The sequence below is a fragment of the Plectropomus leopardus genome, chromosome 9 (genome assembly GCF_008729295.1).
Source record: "Plectropomus leopardus isolate mb chromosome 9, YSFRI_Pleo_2.0, whole genome shotgun sequence".
Lineage (NCBI taxonomy): Eukaryota > Metazoa > Chordata > Actinopteri > Perciformes > Serranidae > Plectropomus > Plectropomus leopardus.
Window position 1 is genome coordinate 25,001,388 of NC_056471.1, and position 24,261 is coordinate 25,025,648.

General features: G+C 38.5%; 1 protein-coding gene across 1 annotated transcript in view; it reads left to right on the top strand.

Moving 5' to 3' along the window:
• LOC121948060 (ecto-NOX disulfide-thiol exchanger 2-like) overlaps nucleotides 1–24,261 on the top strand; it is a 218,132-nt gene that overhangs the window by 186,032 nt on the left and 7,839 nt on the right. Inside the window, exons 9-12 of the mRNA XM_042493314.1 lie at nucleotides 252–372; nucleotides 6,479–6,666; nucleotides 12,899–13,036; nucleotides 21,531–21,636. Of these exons, the coding sequence (XP_042349248.1) occupies nucleotides 252–372; nucleotides 6,479–6,666; nucleotides 12,899–13,036; nucleotides 21,531–21,636 (553 nt within the window). The remainder of the gene's footprint in view (nucleotides 1–251; nucleotides 373–6,478; nucleotides 6,667–12,898; nucleotides 13,037–21,530; nucleotides 21,637–24,261) is intronic.

The following is a 24,261-nucleotide window of genomic DNA, read 5'->3' on the forward strand; positions in this document are numbered from 1 at the left end:
TAGTCATGTTGGATTCATTTACTCCATGCAGTCCAGATGTTTGTGTATATTATAAGGCTACATGTTTGCATGTCCCGCCCCTGTTAACCTTGAGCTGAAACCCCGAAGACACTAAACAGATGGCTTTCTGTGTGTTTTTCTGCATTGGTTTGCACATTTTTTTCTGTGGTATGCAATTGTTTTATGACAGTATAGAAAGTATGCAGTATATCCAGAAGATGTTTATCTGCTTCTGTTTTTGTGCTTTGCAGAAGATTAGAAACATGCATAATGAGCAGTTGATGGGAATCAGGGGAGAAGAGGAGATGGAGATGTCCGACGATGACATGGAGGACGCCTCCGCCACCAACAGTAAAGACTCTGAGGACTCAGGTAAGAATATCTGGGCTGAATAAGGTGAATGCAAAGGATGCTGTCACATAATTACCTACCAAACAGTGAGCATAATCTAAAAAAAAAACAACAAAAAAGACCTAATTTACTTAGGCACTTTTACACATAGAGTGGTTTCAAAAATAAGCTTTTGTTGCAACCCCTGCAGCAGTGTATGTTGTGAGCTGGTTTGAGTGTTGGATAGGCTGGTCATGACATGGCTCTTGGGCCATGTCAAATATGGGAGACAAACCATTTTACAGTATAAGGCAAAGTCATTTTTAACAAAACAGAATTTGTTTGGCTTTAGTTTTTAATAAACTGGATCTCATACCACTGAATGAATCTGGATACATTGGCCAAACATTTAATGTAGTTGGATACATCTAAAAATAGGTATTGTTGAAGTGACAAATGAGTCCACCATTAAAGGGTGGAGGTCGATGTTTCTCTTGCAAGAACTCGTAGTTATATATATATATATATATATATATATATTACAACTGTTTGTCACAAAGGAGTTGATGGAAAAAACCGCAATTTAAAAAAAATGTTAAATCTCTCTCTCACTCACACACACACACACACGCACACACACACACACACACACACACACAAAGCATCTCTGCCTGCATCACTTCTGAAAAGAACCTGTAATCTGATATTAGAAACCAGCAACACAATAAGAGATAAATAAGCTGTGCAGAACAGGAAATAGAGCTAATCTTTTGAAATCTCCTCTCTGCAGGAAAGTTGCGCCCTTTAGGCTTCATATTGGGAGACGCTTTGTTATTATTACTGCAGTGAATCTGGAAAAAATGCACTCATAAATCTGATATGCGACCAAAAGACAAACCTGTGAAATTAAACAGGGAATTACGCTGGCATTGCTAAATCTCCTATATGTCATATCGGGGGCACGCTTTGTGGAATTTGATAAATTGTGTAGCTACAGTAGTAAATGTGCACACAGACATATTAGCACAAACACACTGAAGAAGAAATCTCCAGTTATGGCTGAGGATTTTCTGTCACATCAGTCAGATTAATGAGAGGCTAAACTGTTGTTCTTCTCCCGTTGGGTGCGTATGTGTGTGCAAGCCTACAGACCATGTGTTTGTTAGCACTGATAACATTCAGAGCAAACACAGGGGAAGCTGGATGTATCTGACCAAACTGTTGGCTTTCCGTGGGCAGCAAGTTAATAGGACTTTATAATCAATACTATCCTCACTTCATCCCTGCCTCGCCGAATACTACTGGGAGAAAACGCAAATTTGCACACAAGCTTCAGTCTCTGTATCCATTTTTATATTACCATATATGTATGTAATTTAATTTACACACGTAGCCTGCGAAAAATAAAAAAGAAATGTTACTCTCAGCCATGGAGGTAACACTGAGGGGAACTAAATCTGCCGGGGTTCTGGCGGCTGAGGTACTGACGTAATGTTACTTTTTCATGCATGTCCTGACTGCAGTGAAGTGTTATTATTAGTATGATGTCAAAACAACATATATTCCATCAACAACTGATGGAAATGCTAACAGATGCTAAGGGCTCATGTGTGCTCAACGTTAAACACATACACACACACACTACTCTGCGTTCATTTTGTCCCTAATTGTGCTCATTTGCTGAAAGCTTATTGATATGGAGGAAGTGGAGCAGTTTGGTTGGAGATTGTGGGGGCAGTGTAGCGTAGTTAAAGTAAGATATGACCATAGGAGATGATATTTTAAAAATGGCAAATAAGCTTTGGCAAAAGGCAGATCAGAACAAATCGGTAATAAAGTGAAAAGAATTCTCCGTCCACGTGTTGCAATGTAATTAATGGCATCAAAGACTAACAATATAATAATATGCTCAGCATGTGTTAGCTGTTCACTGGCTACTGCATGAAATGTATGCTAAATTATTAACATTTTGACAGTAATTTAGCTTAATATTGTCAGAAGATAGCCAATCATTAAATGATCATTTTTATAACACTTTACAAGAACTATCACATCTGACAGTGATATTACCTACAGTGAACTTATTATTCTAATTTCTCCCTTTTTAATACGTTTGAAACTAATAAAATAGAGAGACGGTACAGTGTTTTTGTACCCACAGCAGCAGAGCAACAACTTCTGCAGCAGTACAGGACAAAGCATGTGCAGAAGTGCAGTAATACTAGAACCAGTAGTAATATTTGCAGTTTGTTTGATTATTTCTGATTATGATTAAATTTGATGATGATTATTTCGTATGGCGGTGCTTGGTTGCTTGATGAAGGAACGTTTTTGAATTTAACGTTCAACGTTTTTTCAATTTATATTAAAATTACTGCCTCGTGTCAAATTATTTCGCAACAGACAAAAAACATATTCATGAGAGTATCAGACACTTTTATTTTAATGTGATTTACATGTTAATCATACAGGCCTCATTGAACACACTAGGATATTGTTACCATCTAATCATTGGATGTCTTTCTGATTTGACTGACAGTCATCACAACAGCAGGCTCACACTGAAAATAATTTAATTAATTTCAAAGAGTGTGAGTCCCCCTCTACACCTCATGAAGGAGTGAGCTGTGGATTTGCTGAAGATGTTTCCTGTAGTGAAATGCTGGAGAGAATGAACTTTATTCACACAACCTTTCTCAAATTATCTTTATGAAACATAAATCTGTTAATTAATTCAAACTGTACATCTTCACAGATTTTCTGTGTGTACTGCTGATTTAAGAAACTGTGTGAAAACAGAAACTGCGATTAAGTACAAAAATCTTAATATAAAACAAAGCATGTTAAAGATGTCACTGATGCTGCCAATGGCGTCAACTAGAAAAACATACTGTGCTATGGAAGAACAATAAGGCAGTTTGACAGAAAGTGAAGTTAAAAAAAAATCAGGACAAACTTAAAATAATTGCTTTTAATGTGCTGAAGGTGGACATCAGGGCACCGTCAAGCTCTCAGGCCACCTCATATGGATAAATAAATTATGGGAAAGACTGTGTTACCACAAGGCGGTTGATTTGATTCAAGCAGCAGATGGAAAGCTCAAACTGTAGCTGATGTAATAGTGTTGCTTCTGTAACTGTAGCTTTATAACAAAAGCTTTAAGGCACCAGTATCCATCAAAACTAATGGTCAGGCACTCAAACAGCTTCAAAAACGCCTATTATCCGCATGTTTAAGCAATATTTAAGCAATACGGGGACCCCTCTCTCTTTGATTGCCATTTTTCACCCAACCAATGACTGTGGCCATTAACATTGGGTATAAACCAAGTGGCATCCTCCGGGGCTGAAAAATGAGGCTGTTTGTCACAGTCTGCTCTGCCTCGCTCCTGCTGCTATGGGATTTTTTCATGGATGTATGGCATGAGGCAGAAAAAACTCTTTTTCAGGGTTTAGAAATGTGTAAAATACCCGGATCTACTGGCCCTTAGAACACGTGTAGTAGACAGAATGCAGCAGAGTGCGGCCGAGAGGGTAACTTCTGCCGGCAGAGCGACCGACTTCAGGATTAGCACCTCGGTTATCATGAATGCCGGTCTAAAAAATTAAACTCTTTTAGACTTTCCAAATGTTATCGTACCGGATGGTTTACATCTAGACAGGGATAGAAGACATTTCGCGGGGGTTTTGATGCTCATAAAAAAAATATTTACTGATTTACAGACATCTCTTTCCCAATGTTAGTCAATGGGGAAAAGTATTTCTGGGCCAGTGTCATCACGTGACCAACTCAAACGGTGTAACGCACGGCGCACTTCCTGGGGGCTTGGATTTTTTTTCACTTACTCCACCGCCACCTCTCTCTCTACCCGGCCACCCCCCCTTCATCAGCCTCATCACCTCCACCTGGTGTACCCAGCTGCTCTTCATCACCAATCAAGCCAGTATTTGAGCAGCCACTCAGCTCGCCTCTGACAACCTCTCCTCGTCTCTGCGCCGGTAAACCTAACAGCCTCCTGTCTCCAACCACGAGTTTTGCCTGTGTACTTCTTGGTTTTTGTCTGTCTGTGGCTGTGCAGTTTTCTATCGCTTTGACTCCGTCGAGAGAGATCATTATTCTAGTGATTCTAGCGAAACATTGCTTCTATGTGTGTGCCGCTGGTGTTTATTGTTCTGATGGTATATTGATTCACGCCTGTCCTCGTTGATCCCGCTGTCTGCTCCTACTGGATTTGTCTGCTCCGCTGCCTGCCTGCCCGACAGCACCTCTGCTTCCTTGACCACGGGCCCTGGCTGCCCCTCTCTTGAGTCTCCGCTTTTCCCACAAGCTCCCTGCTTCAAGTGTTTCTGCAACTTACCTGATACATTCACCTGCCAGTCTGCTCCATGCTCACAATTTCCCCACACGAGCTCTGAACTCTTACCTGTAAACGTGAGCTCATCCCAGTCTCTCTGCGAACTCTGCTCGACACATGAACTGTGCTCCAACCCAGAACTGAGTTGAACTGTTTTTTGCTCCAAAGCTTCTGCTTTTAATTAAATGTCCGCTATCCACTGACACTTTTACCGCAAATCTTAAGACATACACGTTTTCAGTGACCTTTGGTTGCTCTTAGCGGTTTTAGTTTTTTAGGATTTTGTAATCTTTTATGTATGCAATTAAAATTTCCAGTTTATTCTCTTTTTCTTTAAGTACAATGTTGCTTTTTAATTTCTCTTATTATCTATTGTTGTTGTTCAAATTTTAACCAACTATTTGTGCACCATTAACTTTAACTTTTACAGCTCTGTAGTCAATGCTGGTTTTTCTTAAACATGCTAAATAGATGCACTTGGTTTGATTTTGTTTTTGTGTGGGCCTCAGAAAGAGTAGCTGCTACCTAAGAAGCAGCTAGTGTGGAAAACACTTCCAACACCATAAGACAACACTAAAGCAAACCTGTTCTTTCTAAGCAAAATCTGTCCCTAATATCCACCATTTCTATGTGTATCCACCAGCACACAGATGCATGATGATCAGGAGTGTTTAAATAGAGAACTAAGACAATAGTCACTTAATTTCCATTTAGTCAGTGGTTCAGGTCATCAGTGCAACATGCGTCTTGAACTGGATACTAAAAGATTGCCTGAAGCTGTCCTGATTATTAATTGCAGTAGTCAGAAAGTTTTGGGGTTTAACTCTGACTGTTACATAAATGTCAACCAATATAATTTATATAACTTAATATAGTAATCTTAACCAATCAGATGTCCTGTACACATTGTGCGAGCCGACACTTTGCTTAATGTGAGCCATTGTTTCAGAATTTGAACCATATTAGACTTTCAAGCCTCCATTTGTGAGTGTTTCCCAGTTTGAGTATTTATTAATATATTAGAAGTGGTTTCAGATCAAAATCAATAAATCGGCTTTGTTCTGCTTTCAGTCGCTGAGGTCAGCATGAATTAAATTTCAGCAGGAAAGTTAATGGGAGAAGAAAAAAAAACAGGGAAAAGGGAGAATCCTATTGAAGTCAAAAGCCTATTTAGAGATAAAAGGCACTTTTACCATTTTTCAAAAGGGATTGTATTTTAGTGCCTGCATGGGAACATAATTTCTTAAACGCTCTCATACTCTGCATTTGGTTCACAAATGCAAAAGGAGGAGAATGATTCTTTGTCTAAAAGGCTCTAGGGGGTTCCTCTGCACTTTTCCTGTTATTGAGATTAAACAGAATTAATTTTGCAGCGGCGTTTTGAAAAAATTTCATGGGATTTTTAATGCCCCTGTATGAGGTAAAGAATAGAGACTTATGTAAATGTTATTTAAATTACAGTCAGTGGAGATGTGTGTATTATGTAAGGTTGAGAGGTGCTTCAAGTTGGCTGTTATCAGTGAAATATTTGTGAAAATAAATCTCACATTGGACAGAAGTCAGGTATGTTTTTTCAGCGGGGTTACTAGTATTTATGAATATATATAACTGGAGCCTGTAATTTCAAAAATCAGTCAGAAAAAAATGGAAATATGTTTGCAATTCTCTGAATTGGAGCCTACAGGGAGAGAACAATAGAGTTTGGCATTTCAAAACAAACTAGGCTGATCATATTATTTCTGATAGGTCTGCCAATTATGTCAATGGATGTTTCTTTACCTTATTAATCTGTAGGTGTTTCCCAAGCCGAAGTCTTAAAGGAGGAGAACGACTCCCTGCGCTGCCAGCTGGACGCCTACAGGAACGAGGTGGAGCTGCTCAAACAGGAACAGGGCAAAAACCAACCAATCAGCAGTGAGGAGGACAACACACACTCTCAGCAGCTCCGCTTCCTGCAGCAGGCTCTGCAAGGCATGCAGAAGGTAGTGTGTAGTATCAAGTTGTCATCTAAAGCTTGTTACATATCATTAGTGCAGTTCTCAACCCAAAATTGAAAAGGTAGCATATCTCAAGTCTTCAAGTCAAGAAGGTCAAGGTTGGCTCACATCACTAAAGATATATAAATATATTGGTGTGAGCCAAGTAGATATGAACATTTTGTCCTCCATAACTTGCAGACTTAAGATGCGCCACCTTTTCAGTTTTTTGGAATACAATATTGGAGTAAAAGTTGGTTGATAATGAGCCTAAAAGTTTTACGCAGAAAAGCTAATGCTAACAATTTTATGTAAGTGAATGGAAAATGCTAAAATGATGAGCACCATATTCCAGGAGTTCGTTATAGTGAAATAAATGCACAGAGTTGGGAGGGCTATCCTAGTTTGCTAGTTTGCCAGATTTTGGTGGATGCGTAAAAAGACTCATCTTTGATATTACCTGCATTTTTAAGATTTCAAGTCAGGTTTCTCGTGCCTATAAAGAACAGTGCCAAAGCCAATTATGTATGCTGTTAATTTTAGTTCTCAGAAAGATAGAAAATTGGAATTGGCCAAGAAATTTGCAGGTGCATCTCTCATCTTTTACATTGGGAAGGAAGTTATTAAAATACATTACAGAGTGCAAAAAACATTCAGATCATGCCACTCTAAAATATTTTAGGCTGCTAAGATAAAAGTGCATTTTTTCAAAGACGGACTCGATTGTAAAGGAAAACTTGTCTCTTTATTGCAGTATATCGTCACAGCAGATGTGTCCTGTAATCCAGGTTTAGGCCATTAGACAGATGACTTCAGTCAGTTTTTTGACACTTGCAATAAGTTTAAAATGAGCAGTATATTATTGGGTAATATGAGACCAAATAGAATAAATGCCAGTATCTAAAACAAAATCAATACATTCATAACCTCTACGCTGCAAAAAATATCCACCTGAGCAAACCATTTAGTATTGCCCTTGAGTCTTTTTTCCCTTTCTAAAATAACAGTAAATACCATTTGTCTCCTGTGTAGTGTTTCCCGCTTTCTTGTTCCCAAAATAATAAGAAATCACTTGACTATCACACTTGATTCCAAAACACTCTTGAAACAAACTGCTTTGCATTGAAAACAGGTGAAATTGTCCTGCCTCAATCATACTTGGAAATTTTTCATTTATCAGGAAAACAGGAAGCAAAGAAAATCACCATTTCAGTCACGCAGCAGGTACACTGACAGGGCATGAAAACAGACCTCAGACATCTTTTACAGTTTTAAATCAGCATGAGTTAAATGTTTATCGCTGTCAAAGCAGCTCCAGACAGGGCATTGCTGTATTGTTCATAATACTGTAAACTCACAGAAATTGGAGGGACCTTTTCAGTGTAAGTCATGATTGTTTTGGCTTATCACAGCTGATAATAATCAGGGTTTTAATCAAAGATCAGATTAGACTGTACCTCACGGCTCAGAGAAATTGCAGGTCATCTTAAGGGCGTTGATGTTGCAAAACTTTCTGAATGTTCAGAAGAAGCTGTGGCAGTAATTTCCAGAGAGTCAGTGTTTATCAGTGTTGTTACATTTGTCAGTGCACTGTTAAACTCATATTTAAAAAGTTCACTCTGACAATGAGTGACCTCTTTAAGCTTTCTGGACAGCAGTAGCAGAAATATACATTGTTACAAAAAAGTATCTTTTTACTGATAAAGATTAAATAAGATTCACATTTCATCTGCACACAAAGTGATGACACAAAGCTGGTTGAAAATTGGCAAAGTTTCCCTTTATTGACTTACATAATTCCATAGTTTCGAAGTTATGTTTGTCAAATTGGATATCAAAGATTTCAGGGGTCTGCTAACACTGTACCTGAAGCACACCTGCTTTGGCTTTTTCCAGGTGCATTTGAAGACTGCACACCTACACAGGTGTTTTCACTTATTCTTACTAATTAGACCTCTTTACATGATGTTGGGCTGAGATATGCTGTGAAATATGTCAGTTCACTAAATACTGTGTACCAGTTAGACGTTAATTGTCCCAACCTGTGCGATGCAACAGATGAAGAAGAGGGATGACAGTCTGTGCACACCCACACAGTCCTGAGAAGCTGAGCTCTGACCGGGTGGATGAAGTGAAAATACATGTGTGGGTGGAAAGTGACTGCATAGGCGCTTCAAGGCTGATTGTATTTTAATTCCAACAGTGTAGGATTTAGGATGATTTTAAACCCACATTGTCCAAACATGTTATTCAAGTTCTAAAACTAGATCGCCAAACATTTCTCTGCATTTTTCTCCATTGTGAGGATTTGCTGCTTTTATCCATTTTATATCAGAGTAAAGAGGTTTCACAATTGTAACCTTGCAAACTGTAAATTTTCTCTGTCATTAAGTATGTTAGTACATTGCAAGAAATATCTTTTCATTTTAAACTGTTATTTTGCCAAAATATGCCAAAATAAGACATCTGAGTGTTCTGCCTTAGGCTCTTAGAAATTATGATGGAAATTTCTCACAACGTTTTTTGAGACAAAGCAATTAATCAAGAAAATAACTATTAAGCATTCAGAGACATTTTTTGTTTCTTTATTGAAGTTGAATTGAGGAAAAGCACACATTGCACCTTGAAGGGATAAGTTTGGTATTTTTCTACCTGGACCCTATTTTTCCATGTTTTGTGTCTAAGTGACTAAAGGGAACAACAGTTTTTAAAACTGATCCAGTTTTGGGCGAGTGCACTGTCGGTGGCAGCCACAAAACAGGTTGCAATGTAACTACTTGGGACGTGTTCGCACTGTCAGTGTAGGTCCACTAAAAGTGTTTGTTTTTGCCACTGACAGGCTCAGATTGGTTCTCTGACACTTCATCGACCTTTTTGTTCAAGAGTAAGAACTGTTTTGTTTAAACAGAAACAGCTCTAAATGTGCTACCGGCAAACCCACCAGACTCCATTTAAATGAACCGTATTTTAACATGTATATAGCCGGCATATTTTCACATCTAACTTGGTTTATCAAGGTTTTATTTCAATTAAACCAGAGTTGGCGATTATTGAAACAGTAGAAAGACAAACCAAGACTGTTTTTCTGTGTTTTATTTTGTTTTTGCTGACTGTAAATGAAGTGTGTTTTACAATAAAATTATAGATTTTTCAAATGGAGTTTGGTGGGTTTGGCAATGGCAATTTTTGGGCAGTTTCTAGTTAGGCATAAAGGATCTTACTCTTTACTTTATCTCTTCCATATTGTTTTCAGTTACTTAAAAGATAACTTTGCTGTTTTTCAACATTAACTTTGCTCATCCAAATTTGGGGGAAAGAGTGACATAAAACAGCATGTTTTATACAGTGCTCTCTGTGTCTCGGGGTTGCATCAAAATCAGCTGTACTTCTATGAATTGGTGATGAGAGTGATACTTGGAAGAACTACAAGCTATTTCGTCTTGTATTTCTAGCCTCCACCTCTAGATATCCAGGGGGCGTGTCCCGCTCCAGGTGCTGGGCAGGTTTGGGGAGTATTTTGGGGTTGAGCGTCAGGAGCTCGGGCATGTTGGCACTTCAGTAATGGCTGTTCAGGAAGGAAAACTCATACTCAGTACCGCACATACTGAGGAATTTATTGCCCCAATTGACTGTATTTAGCATTAACACTAATTGGATATCTGCTTAGGATGCGGTGAATCTTTCCTTTAAAATAACAATCTGAGCCTCTCAGTGGCAAAAACAAGCACTTTTAGTGGATGTAAATTGACAGTGCAAACATGCAGCGATGGTTTACACCGCAGCCTGTTGTGCCAGTGTTACCTGCAGTGGTATCGCTCAATACTGGACCAGTTTCATAAATAGTTGATCCCATTAGTCACTTAGAAACAAAATCATAGAAAAGTAGGGTCCAGGTTGAAAAATACAGAACTAACCTTTTAATACCACATCTTTGCAGCCTTTGCTTACAGTAACGCTCATGTTACAAACACTTCTAACCTGATCCTGTGTTTGGTAGCTGCAGGCATGTGTTGGTGGAGGGGTCAGGATGTGATGATGTTGTTTGATTGAACAATAGATTTTGGCATTTAGAGAGAAATTACACCCTTTAAATGGCTAAAATGAAGGGAAAAAAAACAGTAAGTCTTTGTGTACTTTGGACCAGCATTTATAGCCACAGCTTTAGGCTATATTTAATAGAATATTACCCTCAGGAACATTTAGTAATCCACTTATAAGAAGAAAAACTCTTCCTCAGGCGGCAATCCACTTTTACTGATCACCTGCTGTGTTGTCAAATAGCCCCGTTCTGCAGTTACTCTTCCTTAAGCAAAAAGATGTCATAGAAAGTATTGTTTTTAAGGCAGACAGGCTTTTCTCCACTTCTATCTCATTTGACAAAGTGCATTGTAATCACCTTTATGAATGTGTTTCTGGCACATATATGAATACATCAGTCGATAATCTGAACTGCTTTTTTTCCCTCAGTCTGAAATTGAGTTGTTTTTTCCGGCCTTCAAAAGGCTGAAATGTTATCAGTAGATACGTTGATCCCGTAGGAGAGAGCTGATGTTCACCTTGAAGCCTAAAATAAATTTTGTCTGCTAGAGCCTTTTTCACACATGACAAAATATACACATCACTGGGGTTTACCACTGTACGCTGACGAGCTGAGGAAGGCTTACACACAGAACATATTCATATGATAAAAAGCATTTTGCTCTTAACCCCTTAAGCTGCAAAATATCATCACGAACCACATTTTTTCCTTCATCTAAATGAAGCTAAAAGCTCAAACGTTAACATTTTTCAGATTATATTTTTCTGTGAAAGGCTGACTGTTGTTTTTCCAATGCTTCACATTCCTACATACACATCAGGAAGCTGCACGGCAGCCACAATCTCCTGTTTATCATGTGAAGATGCCTCTGGTGCTTGCCAATAGTCTATTCAGCACAGAGTCTAAATTATAACAAATTATGCAGCAGTTCTGCACTCAGGGTTTTGAGTCAAGCCTCTAAATTAATGTTCTGCTTTTGGGCGTACATCTAATAATGTGTTAGGTAAGTAGCCTCTTCCGACTAGGTTCATTCCAGGCCTCAGTTTACACTGTTTAAATTCACTCTGTGTTATGTGCATCAAGGAAATGTTAATGATAAAATTTTTGTTTGCATTATGATCCACCCTCAGCGACTCACAGGCAGCAAGGTGTCACTGCAATTTATGCAAAGGATTGTCCTTATTGAGAAAATATCCTCCAATCCAAGGCCTCGGTTATGTCTGACACTAAAGATAGAATCTGTTTTAATCTGAATGTTATCTGGATTATGACTTTATATTCACATCAGGTAATTGTTAGGCGTTTGCCCGCATTCTGTCCGCATCATGATGGAAGATTGAAAAAGTATTTGGGGTTGATGACATAAGATGTCAGCTTCTGTTTCAGCTCACAAATACCTGCTGCACTGGTTATATTTACACCTATCTGAAATTCACGCAGCGCAGTCAACCAGATTTGGTTCAGTTATATTCAATTACAACACGGGCTGTTAAATTAACAGGCAAAGCATAATATGTTCCTTTAACAGAAAAGATTTCCAAACACAGAAGTTAACATCCGGCTTTGAAACTGCGAACATCTGGTCAATTTTAGATTTGCTTGGCAGCTCCGTTAGATGTGCATTTCATCTTTGGCGGGTTCTTTGTGAATTACATTTTTTTGTCTTGTTTGTGCAGTTTTAGTGGCAGCAGAAGCGGTGCTATCCTTTAATAAATTGGTCCATAAAAGTGTTTGCCAAATATTAAACAAGAAGCAGACAGACCACAGACCATAGTAACGCATAATGTAAAAAACATTACAGTGTAATTGGGTCATTCATTATCTAGACAGCATATGCAGACAACATATTTTTAATACTTGCTCTGAATGAGGTCTCATACATGCAGAGGAGCTCATTACGTGCAGGTCTCTGCCTGTCTCCAGACCAGTGCTTAGTTTTCACCTCACTTGACACACACGCTGCGCAGCACCACTGTAACTGATGAATTGTTCAGCATCACATTAAAAGAACGAGCTGATGAGGGAGTCCTTATTTTGAATTTCTCCCAACAGCATCGTTTGATTCTCCGGAGTTAAGGTTAAGACCTCGCATCAGATTAACTTCTTCTGCCTCTGGAAAAAAGACCAGTGCTGGTGAATGATTGCTAACATCAAGATTAATGGATAAACGCTCTTCTTCTTCTTCCTCTTTTTGTTTAGCAACTGCTGAGGATGAGGGACGAGTTGAAGGACCGAGAGGCAGAGCTCGAGAAGAGTATAGAAGACAAACAGCAGCTGGAGAACCAAATCCATGACCTTAAGTCAGGGCTGAACAACCTGCAGATAAACACATCACAGGTCAGAACACACACGCACACACGCACACACGCACGCACACACACACACATATGCACATGCTAAGTCAAGAAAAAATGTTTTGCTCATGTGTTTTTAAATGGTGATATTAAATCTTACAGAATCAGGCTTCATTTGTGGTCTAGTTAGAAAGAAATTACTTTGTAATGAGTTTCAGTGCTCGACGAATATTGCATATTGGGGAAAATTATTCAACACACCGCTGGCTTCATTTTAGTGAGGATTGTCGTGCATTTAAAGTGGTGTCTAATGATTTGTCCCAGCACAGTGGGTGAAAGATGGGAGTTTCCCCCAAAGGCCTTCATAATGAAGAAGTAATCAAGATCGTTGGTATTAACATGACTTTACAAACAGAAAATAGAAAAAGGCAGATCATCTGAAGAATGTAAAAATGAAAGGTTACTATAATTTAACCAGTAAATCAAGATTTAGGCTAAAAATGCAGAGTAGACGACGAAATTTAAATCTAGATAGGGTCAATGGTTGCAGTAGTAGTCAGAACATTAATATGAAAAGGAAATGTTTTAACAGTAACTTAATACAGCTGTGGGAGAAAGAAGAGAAAACTGTGATGCTAATATCAATGAGTGTGAAAAGGGGGTTACATTAGGCTTTCTCCAGTTAACTAACTTCTTAAATGTCATGTAAACAAATGCCCTCGCTACTGTAATCGATGTAGGGATTAGAGAAACCAGATTTTCTTAGCTAGATTTCTCGTGGGGAACACTTTGCTATACTTGTTACCGGGTTTGTAATCTGCTTTTTACAATTGTGCACATGTACAACAAAAGACTGCAGACAGGCTGTATGAAAGGAAAGATCATTAAACAGAGCATTGTGTCTTTGTATTTAAATACTTAAATCCAAAATATGAAGGAAACTAACTTAAAGTAGCCTGTACAAGTCTGAATAAATATCGGCGCATCTTCTACATTTAAAACAAGAAAGCCCTGCCTGCACAATAAGGTAAGGGTTTATATACGTATATATGTGTACATGTGTATATATGTATATGTATGTATGTCTGTATATATATATATATATATATATATATATATATAAATGAATAACTTTAACATGCAAAAATAGATATGTTCATTTCAAATGTTGTAAGCATCACTATCATCATACCCCCATGTGTCCTTTATTATAGATAGACGGTGGGGTATGTCATAATAATAATAATAAACCTTTTAACAGAGGCAGTGTTGCAGACGGCTTAAATATATCGTGACATGTGTACTTAGAATTATTTCTATTTATATTATTTTATCTGTTTCACCTGTATCTATAAGCTTTCCGGAAACATGTACAAATAGGGATGAAATGAACGCAGTTCATCTGTGTCTGTATTTGTATTTAACATTGAGCAAAAATTAGCCTTTAGAGCGTCCCTTACAGATGGTCACTATTTAACCAGGTTTATTTAATTGGTCAACACTTAATCTGCAATCTGTGAGTCGTGCTCTTAAATTGAAAGACCAAGCTCTCGTATAAAAATAGGAAAAAGCCCCATAGTTCTCAATTAGCCTGTTTTCCCTGAGTTAACCCGAGAAACCTCTGTCGTATCCCCCCATGTATATGCACTACATGAGATGCATTCAATAAAATTACAAACAGTGACCCTGGATTACATGGTGCATAATAGCCTGTGAATCCCTTGTGTGTGTGAAGGCAGTTTTAATCTTGTGTGAAGATGGCAGACCCTGACACTAACAATGAAAATTATTCTATACAGAGGTAATTAAAGCCTGGAAGTACATTAAATAGCTATTGCTGCAAAAAAATAAAAAATGGGGTCATGAAAATCTTAAGCATTATAAATTAAAACGAGTGAAACGTTAAAAGGGAATTACACTCAATTTAATAGGTCTTAATGTTTCTTAAGAGAAATTTCAACTGGTTTTATTTTGTACTTTGAGATTACTTTCCCAATTTTAGACTCAAATCACGATAGAGCCTGTGACTGTTCTCTGTGGCAGAAGGCATTTGAGGCCACATAAAATCCCTGAATGAACTTTTACACTCTAATGAGATTTATTTTACACTATGTAGCTCTGAAGCGGAAAATGTTTTTGCAAGTCTTGGGAAAATTACCTCGGGTGCATGCTTTTCCATCACTGCCATGTCTTCATTTTCATTCTTGTGACACTGAATGTTGATGTTACATCATTAAAAAAAAAGGAGATGGATTTTTTTTTTTTTTTTTTTTTTTTTTTTAAAGGACACCAGAAGGTAACTGAATGGGAAATAAAGAGTGTGTCATCTTCTGTGATTACATGAAGGTGCCCTTGAGTGAGGAACATAAGTAATGAACAACTGTAATGAGGCTGCTCACAGGAGAAAACTGCGATAATGCAGAGTAACTAAGATGTTCAGTTTTTGTGCCTATGAAGCAGTTTGTTGCTGTGAAGAGACCAAACTGACCTGAATTTTACAGTAATAGAAATACTAAAATTTTCTTCTTTTCTACTCCTCATTTTTTCAAAACACTACCAAGATATTGTTTTAAATCAGCTCATCTGTTGACATACAACAGAGATCTTAATAGCGTGCAGGTGTGCTCCACTAACTCTTCATTTCTGGCTGGCCTATTTTGGCTCGGCATGGTAACAGGGAAGAGGGCGGCCATGAGATCGAGCTTCAGGTTTAATCAGCTATGTAATTGGATAATGATAATAGTGAAATGGTACTGTCAAGTGGTGCTTGATGACTCTGGTGGCTTGCCGTCTGCTCTCGGGTCATCTTGTTGATCCGCAGAGCTGCTCGAGTTGGTTTGGTGCGAGCTGATGAAGGTCGCTCTGCTGCAGATATTTCAACTATTTGAACTAGTCTTTCTCTTCTCTATGTGTCCTGCCCTCTGACAGGCTTTACTGTCTGACTACTGGCGCACTGAGACGGATCTATGCACAATCAGGCGCCGCAATACCCAATGAAGGATTGGAAAACCTGCCGCTTGCCTCTCCACCTGCCACATCTCGATTTTGTTGTCTACACATTGTTGAGAACTGATGTGGCATCGTTCGATGAGAGGTTTCTTGTCTGTTAAGAACTGGAGGTTTTGTGGCTAATTACTTTCAACTGAGTGTTAGCCTATCTGTCATTATCATAGTTTGACAAACGCTTCCTACATACTACTTCATTCCCCTTCTTTTTCATTGCTTGAGCAATATTTTAGTTTATTTTATTTCCACTCCCTTCTCTTGTATTTTTTATTTCTTCAGGTTTCCTGGAAAGAACTACATATTTTATCCCCCCAAAAAGTCAGAAAAACATTAAAGAATCTGAAATATGATAATGTCTGGCTCACATGATGGTCTCATCACCATATAGGTGGGCCCATGACACTGACAAAGACCAGCAGTGGTTGTTGGCTTTTTTTAAAAAATGATTTAGGCACTATAATAAAGGCTTTTAATAAAATTCCTCCTCATTTCTCACATTTTTTGGAGTGCCGTCCTGTTTATCCTGTTGTTTCCCATTGTCCATGAGCACCCATCACAAGTTTTTGACCAACATTTGATTTTACAGAGCAACCAGTTATCTCTCCTTTTCTAAGGTCAACAATGAATCTTTTATTCTGAAGTTTTGATGCATGTTGGTTTTGTATTTATAAAACTTTTCTCAAAGTGAGAAAAACAATTTGAAAATCTGTGATGCCATCACAATGTTAAGTCTATGAGCTGAGCTCTGGGGCTTGGCCAGCAGGAGAAACATAGAAACGCATATTCAGTGGGACACAAACCACAGAAGTAAACAGAAACTAGAAAACTTTTTTGGTGTATGTGCCAGGTAGGCAACATCTTTGGTCCGCTGTCTAGGTATTATTAAAATCTATGAATAACACCCTCTGAAAATAGAAAATGAAGAGAGGTTCCTGACTGGGGTCTGGTGCTACCTGCTATAAATCCCCTTCCTCTCTCACTCATACATACACAAATCCTCCTTTCTGACTGTACTGACTGAACTTAAATGAGTACTTATTAACATACATGTTATTTACTTGCTTATAACCTGCATCTCTCTCTCTTATAGAAAGAGGTCATGATAATCCTAATCTTCAGAAAACCTTTCCAGGAGCTTATTCAGAAAGAATGGATCAGTAAAATAAAATACTGGCAATATTTCTATTACATGTTAGGGTATGTCAGTTACCATGTGGGTGTGACTCCTTGTGGGTTATACGTACAGAAGTAGTGAGGCCTTTCTGCAGGGACGATAGATTTTTGGTTTAGCTTCTCGAGTTGTTCCACTGTACTGCTGCTGAGGATTAATTTCCACTTCCTGCACATGCATCTCTTCCTGTTCTCTGGAGGATTATCTCTGTATATAAGCAAAGCTGTATAGTTGCAGAGACACTTCATCATCTGGACCTCAGTGAGGACATTGTTTCAGATGACGTTTAGGAGATTGCCTTATGTTCGACTATTTCTGGAGTATCTCATTAGACAATAGTACGACTAAACCAGCACCACCTCCTTCCCTCTGGACAGAAAATGCTTTCATATTAATGCAAACGGTAGCATTTGCGTGCAGCATGTTTTTTCCTACTATTCTGTGCTGACATCCAATGAGCTGGAACCTAAACACGGCAACCAGTGCTCATATTGATTAAATATTTCATGTTTGCCTGACCTTTGCTCACACTTCCAGAAACTGTAACAAAAACTGAAAAGTCAGTTCACCAGAAGCAGAGGATGGTAGATTATAAAAGTTGCATGTAGGCGGCAACAGAGTTATAGAGCTATAGATAATTTACTATAACTGATCTCCAGGTTTTAATGTTTAAATAATGCAGTCACATCTTCATGTACTATGATTTTATTTTATTATTTATTCCCATTCTTGTGTATTGAAGACAAATTCATTGAAGGTAGAAAAACCTGAGAGAGAGAAAGGGAGAGGTGTGTGTAGGAGATGTGAAAGTGTCTCAGCTGGCTGAGACAGCGAGATTTGGGAAAGACAGTAGTGTTTCAACTTTCCAAGAGCCCTTTGTCAGTGAGAGAGTGACAAGCAGCAACATGAGCAGTGTCGGTCAGCAGAGACGAGAGGAACACGTTGTGCTTCATCTGGAGCTTGTCGAGTCACAGCTTCATCACGCTCTCCTACCTCCCGTTTCCCAGCGAGTAAGAACGTTGACTACATATGTAGAACACACACACACACACACACACACACACACACACACACACACACACACACACACACACACACACACACACACACACACACACACACTCTCTCTCTCTCTCTTAACTCTACAGCACTGCGTCAGCCTCCACCACAACACTTATACCCAGATCAGCCCCTATACACAGCACAAGCCCAGTATGGCCACAATAAGCACTCCTACTATCCCTGTACTATCTTCTTAAATGTGGCTCTAAAGCAGTAAAAGTGTTGCATTCTCCTGATCTCTCTCAGCCCTAAAAAGGATGCTGAATGTGAAGAAGTGTCCACTCTCAGCAAGACTCCACAACCCAATAGCCCGAAAAAATACTGGCATTGTACTTTTCTGCAAACCACAGATACATTACATTTTATGTTGTTATGTAGCAAATATATTACTTTATGTTTTAACAGAACAAAGTTCAAACACAAAAAAACACTTGGTCATCGTTTGGAAAAGATCATATTTTAGTTTTAAATACCCAGTTTTGCTGGCACAATGCTGGCTGGAAAAGCAGCGATGTCTCCGTAAAAAAACAGCTTTTTCTGCCAGTATCTCAGCAGGAAACGTAACGCTGGAAAGGAGCCACAAGTCACTAAAGAATACCCATTGGTGGCTAAAAAGCCAGAGGAGACAAAGTAAAGACTCTGCTAAAAAAAACAAAAAAAAACAAAAAAAAAAGCGCTGGTTTTGCTGGCGTCTCATCTTGACATCATGACTCTTACCATCCCCTCTACTTCCTGCTGACAAAGTCGGCTCATATGTGACGTACCTTTAGAAACATAGATATGATACATGTGTATGCATGGTTTGTAGAAACATACAATGCCTGCATTTTCTTCTGGTGACTGAACTGGATTCAATCAATCGTCTCTCCGTACATGTGTGGATTTCTTTAGTGGAACCGTCTGTTTATCTAGCTCTGTCCTCCGACTTTTTATTCAATGCTTCCTCTCCTTTTCTACAGAAGCCCTGAGAGGCAAATGAGACAAGAAAACTTGATTTATTTTCTAAGTCTGATCTTAATTGTTTTCTCTGCTGTGTTTGTATTTGAACAATTTTAAAATTGTTTTTGATTAATGTTAAGCAACTGTATGTATTGATTGGTAGTTTTGTAGGAACCCCACTTGTCAAGCCCCTCGAGCGTGTTTTGTCCTCAGATTTGACACGTTTACTTGGACTCAATGATTCAGTGATTAGAATTTGGTCGTCTAAGGTCAAGGCCACTGTGACCTCATAAAACATGTTTTTTAACTCAAGAATTCATACCCCAATTATGACAAAATTTAACACAAATGTCGAATAGGATAAAATGATGAAGTGGTGACATATTATACCCAAAAGGTCAAAAGGGCAACTGTTCTGCACCTCACTTTTCTGACCATTACTAAACGTAGTGAATGACACATTTATTCAATATCTAAGTTGGTGACAGTAATCTTGGGATTCCACCTTGAAACTGTGCTGTGTGTGTAGATCCTCTCTGCTGCGGGGGGGAAGATGTGTGTGAAACATCCAAGTTTTAGAATTTTAAGTTTCTTTGCAGCAACTTCCATATTTGAAACATCATCAGTTGTCATTGCTACATGTGAGTCTGGACAGACATGGACAGACATAGAAAAAATTATCATGGCAAAAAAACCTTTTTTCACCTGTTTTTAATGTCATAAAAACAGGAGAAAAAAATGATTTAGATCAGATTCAGAAAATGAATCACTGGGATTTTTTTCTCACTTGCCTCTCAGGGCTTTCCTATCTTGGCATGCATTCAGGGAAGAAATACATTAACATACAAACATATACTGAGACATACTGTACATTATACCAGCACATTGTACGAGGCATCAGCTCATCTCACACAACCAGACAGTTCAGTTCAGTGTTTACATTGGATGGTCGATTACATATTCATTCACTGTGTGTGTTCACACATTATTTCCTAATGCTGTATATGTGCTTAATAATGCAGTTATCATCTCTGTCCTATAGCCTCCTTTAATCCCCTTTAAAAATGTCATCTTTCATCATACACCTGTTGGCTCTGTTGTCATGTTATTACCGCCTTCAGCCATGAAAGAGACTTTAATCATTTAAACAGTGTGTCATCTGAAACGGCGTGTTTCGATTCAAATGTATTTAGCAGGCATTCTTAACTTTCATAAAATACACCAGCGACTTTCCAACCAGCACAACAAAGCAGAGGGCCAATTATTTTGTTTGCTATTTTTGGATGCCATTTACTCAACTATTTGACTTTCTTTATCTGACTTTGTCTCCAAAACTTGAAGAGGAAAGCTCTCTCTGACAGTCGGCCTTATTCATGCTGCTGCTGCCGCTCGTGTTTATGTGAATGTGTCAGTGTATGAGGGAGGGATGGAGAGTGAGTTTCGGTGTGTCTGATTGCATTAGTGGGTGACTTGTTTCTCATTGACGTTTCCTCTCATTTTTCTAATTGACTCTAGCTGGAGACGTTAAAGCAAGATGACAGAGGGAGCGAAGAGAGTGCTAATCAAGTCAGTGAAAGTGGGAGAGAAATCTCAGCTCTCAGTACTCCACTCTAAATATTTGTCTTCCCCTTTTATTTTTTACTTATTTCACCTCCTCCCCTCGCCTTTAACTCCTACACTGACATGACATATCAATACAGGCCAATCTTCGCAGGGACTGACTTAATCACCCGCACATAACTGGGTTAGAAAAAGAAGCACACAGAGCACATATAGCATGAAAGTGCACACTCAAACACATACTTTCACTCTCACATTAACCTGAAGACTGCGTCCTGATTAGATGAGACTCTGGAGAGGAAGCCACCTTTCATTGCCACGATCATTATTTTAGAAATTTCACTCATCATCAGTCTTTTCCTGACACACACACACACACACACACAGATCCAAATTTCCTCTTCTGTCCTCACTTCTGTGTATCTGGCTCACAGTAAACAACAGCTTGATCATTAGCATCGTTAGCACTTTCTCTCTCTTGTGTTGTTTTGCCCCCTTTGTCAGAGCTTCTGCTGCTGGCTTCATTTGTTTGCTCCTTCATCTTGTGCTCATTGTCTTGTCCTTCTTTTTTATGTAGATTATTTGGTGTTTATTTTCTATTTTTGCATTTTCCTTACAGTGCAAAACTCCTTGCGTTGCTTATTAAAACATTTCTGTGCCATTTGCATTGTGATATAAATGGATGTACACCCATAAATGCGAGACTGTTGCTACCCAGAGCCCTGTGTAGATTTTTCAGTAGCATCAGTGTTTAATTGTGGCTCTTTCAACAGTGTTTTGTGATCTCTGTCTTCCCCAGGATGTAACGGCATCATCGGTGGTGTCCTGCAGTCAGGACAGGGAAGGTCATCCAGACAAGAATCGTCTCGGTCCTGTTCACTCTGAGAGGGACGCCCTGCTAGTCGGTACGCTGTTTAAATGTCCATCTCCATGGCATCACTGCATTTACAATACAGCAATATACAATTTTCTCATCATAGAGGAAATTTGTATGTATGCACAAACATTTATCTTAACATTTTAAGCATGTAGCTGATGCATCTATCCAAGGTTTCTTTTATTCATTCAGTTTGAGCAAGCTTTGCTTTTTGTATTTTATTGTGTTCTGTATGATGTTGGCAATCTGATGTTATTAATTGTTCTTGTACATGTATTTGAATTAGGGTTGAAGATTGAGGCAAACATAAAATAAGTGTAACACCTGCTAATATAAAGAAATCAAACCACAATGCCAAAAATAGTTGCTTCAAAAATGATGGCCGCAGCAGAAATCATTATTATTATTAGTTTCATAAAAGGATTATGTTCCACTTAGCATTTGAATTGGATTGCATTATTTTATATGTTCCTCTTTTCTTAATGTTCATCCCTTTTATAACATTACCACAACATTCACTACCAATGCACCACTACTGCTGTTGGATTTTCCTGATTTGCCTCAGCCGCTTTGACGTAATAACTATGCATAATTACACAGCCATTAGAGCGAGCGCGGAGGAAGATATGAAGAGAGAAAAAGACCACTTTACTCATTAGATTACATAACGCAATGTGACTTTATGATAATGGGAACTATGGCCAACATCTATCTCCCTCGTGTGTAATAAACTACATTATTTATAGAAGTAAACAAAGCCTCGTCCTATTTTGCTGCTTGTTTTCCGGCACGCTGCATTTTCACATGTTAATTGTCAAGGACATCCGTTGGCTCAAAGCATGAAAGATAAAACTCGCTGCATCTTGTTGGTGAGTGAAAAGAAAATGCAAATTGTGCTTGAGTTTACCAGATAGTAGCACTGACTGCGTCAGTCCGTTTAGGTCCAGTACCATTCTTCCAATGCCAGGAATACCTACGTCTACTGTCTCATAGCAGCTAGTTAGGCAGTCAGTGGTGCTTGTCCTCTGTTCAGGCCCAGTGTGGCTGTTTGCTCAGGCAGAGGTGGGTCGCAGTTAAAGAACCTGGCACCTTCTTATGTCAGAATCACTCCTCTTGATGTCTTGTTTGATGCTGAGTTGAAATGAGCACCACGGGTAAAAAAAGGGACACTCGGCTCCTGAAGGAAAATGTTTCATCAGAAAAGACAGGGATGAATCTCTTTGCCTTTTCTCTCCCTCCACACAGTGAATGTAGATGAACACAGTTGTGTAATCTTTGAACTATTACCTTTGTTGAAATGGGAAGCAAAAACTATACAAGATAAAAGCATTTTTGTTTGCTGTTCAGCTGCAAATGGCCTCTCCAGGACAAATTGTGCTTTTCCATTAAAGAAAAACATTTATTGTGCTTCTGAAAACATCATTCAGATTTATATACAGTGTTAAAGTATAATTCTTTTTTATAATGACTTGGGTTTTATTTTTGTAGATTTGGCCATCATTTGTACACAATTACACAATTTTAGAAAAATAACAGGATCAAAGCTAGATCAAGAGTTAAAATTCTCCTAGCTGAACCCTGCCAAAACATTTTTGCCTGGGCACCAACCAAACTCTCTAAAATGTTGGCAATATAAATATATATATATATATATAAATCTAAATCTCTCTATATATATATAAATCTAAATCTCTCTCTCTCTATCTATCTCTGTCTATATTCTCTCTCTCTCTCTCTCTGTCTATATATATATATATATATATATATAGATAGATACATCATAACTGTTCAGTTACATTTGGATGTTCCTTTAACACCTTCTGTATACTGCCAGGTAGGAGATTTCCATTTCATTTTAATGTAACTTTTTTTTTGCCTGAAGACACACAACTTAAAGTCCACCTCCACTCAAAAAGTTTTTTCTTTTATGTCCCCTAAAATGTCTGACCTTGACTATACTGAGTTGCATCTGTGCAAAGTTTGTTCCTTGAGAGGTGTGTTTTTTCACATTTCTACTCTGAAGGGTTGATGTGTGCGCATTTCCCTGAAACCTGTGATTCAAACGTACTCCAGGCAAGCTAGATTAGTTACATCACTAATACAAAAGCCAAACACTGTCTAATACAGGAAACATACAGACGGGGGAACAGACTTTGACACCACAGTGGCAAAGAAACCTGAAACCTTCAGCACAGAGCAGACTTGTAAGGGAGCAATTCAGTGACTCTTTAAGATATTACAGGCTATTGTTGCAGTAATTGCATAGGTCTTGGTGCAGTCTTTGCTGCAATTTTCAATATCACTCTCTGAGACAACCCAACGACATAATATGATTTGTGACTGGCATAATGCAGGTCATGCCAAATAACCCATAACAGTCTTTTTTTGGTATGTTTTTCTTTTATATTCCTCTTTGTCGTTTTCAAGACAAACAGAGAGACACTTACAGCTGCCCTCAGGGTCAAAACATAACATTTCAGAAAACACAACCTTACAAAAAACAACATTGTAGAAAACACAACATTTCACAAAACACAATGATGTCGTGTGTTTTGTGAGCTGTGGTTATGTCTTGACCTTCAGGGCCACCGTATACACTTGAACCAAAACGTGCAAGATTTGTTCCCACATCTGATCAGTTATGTACAGTCAT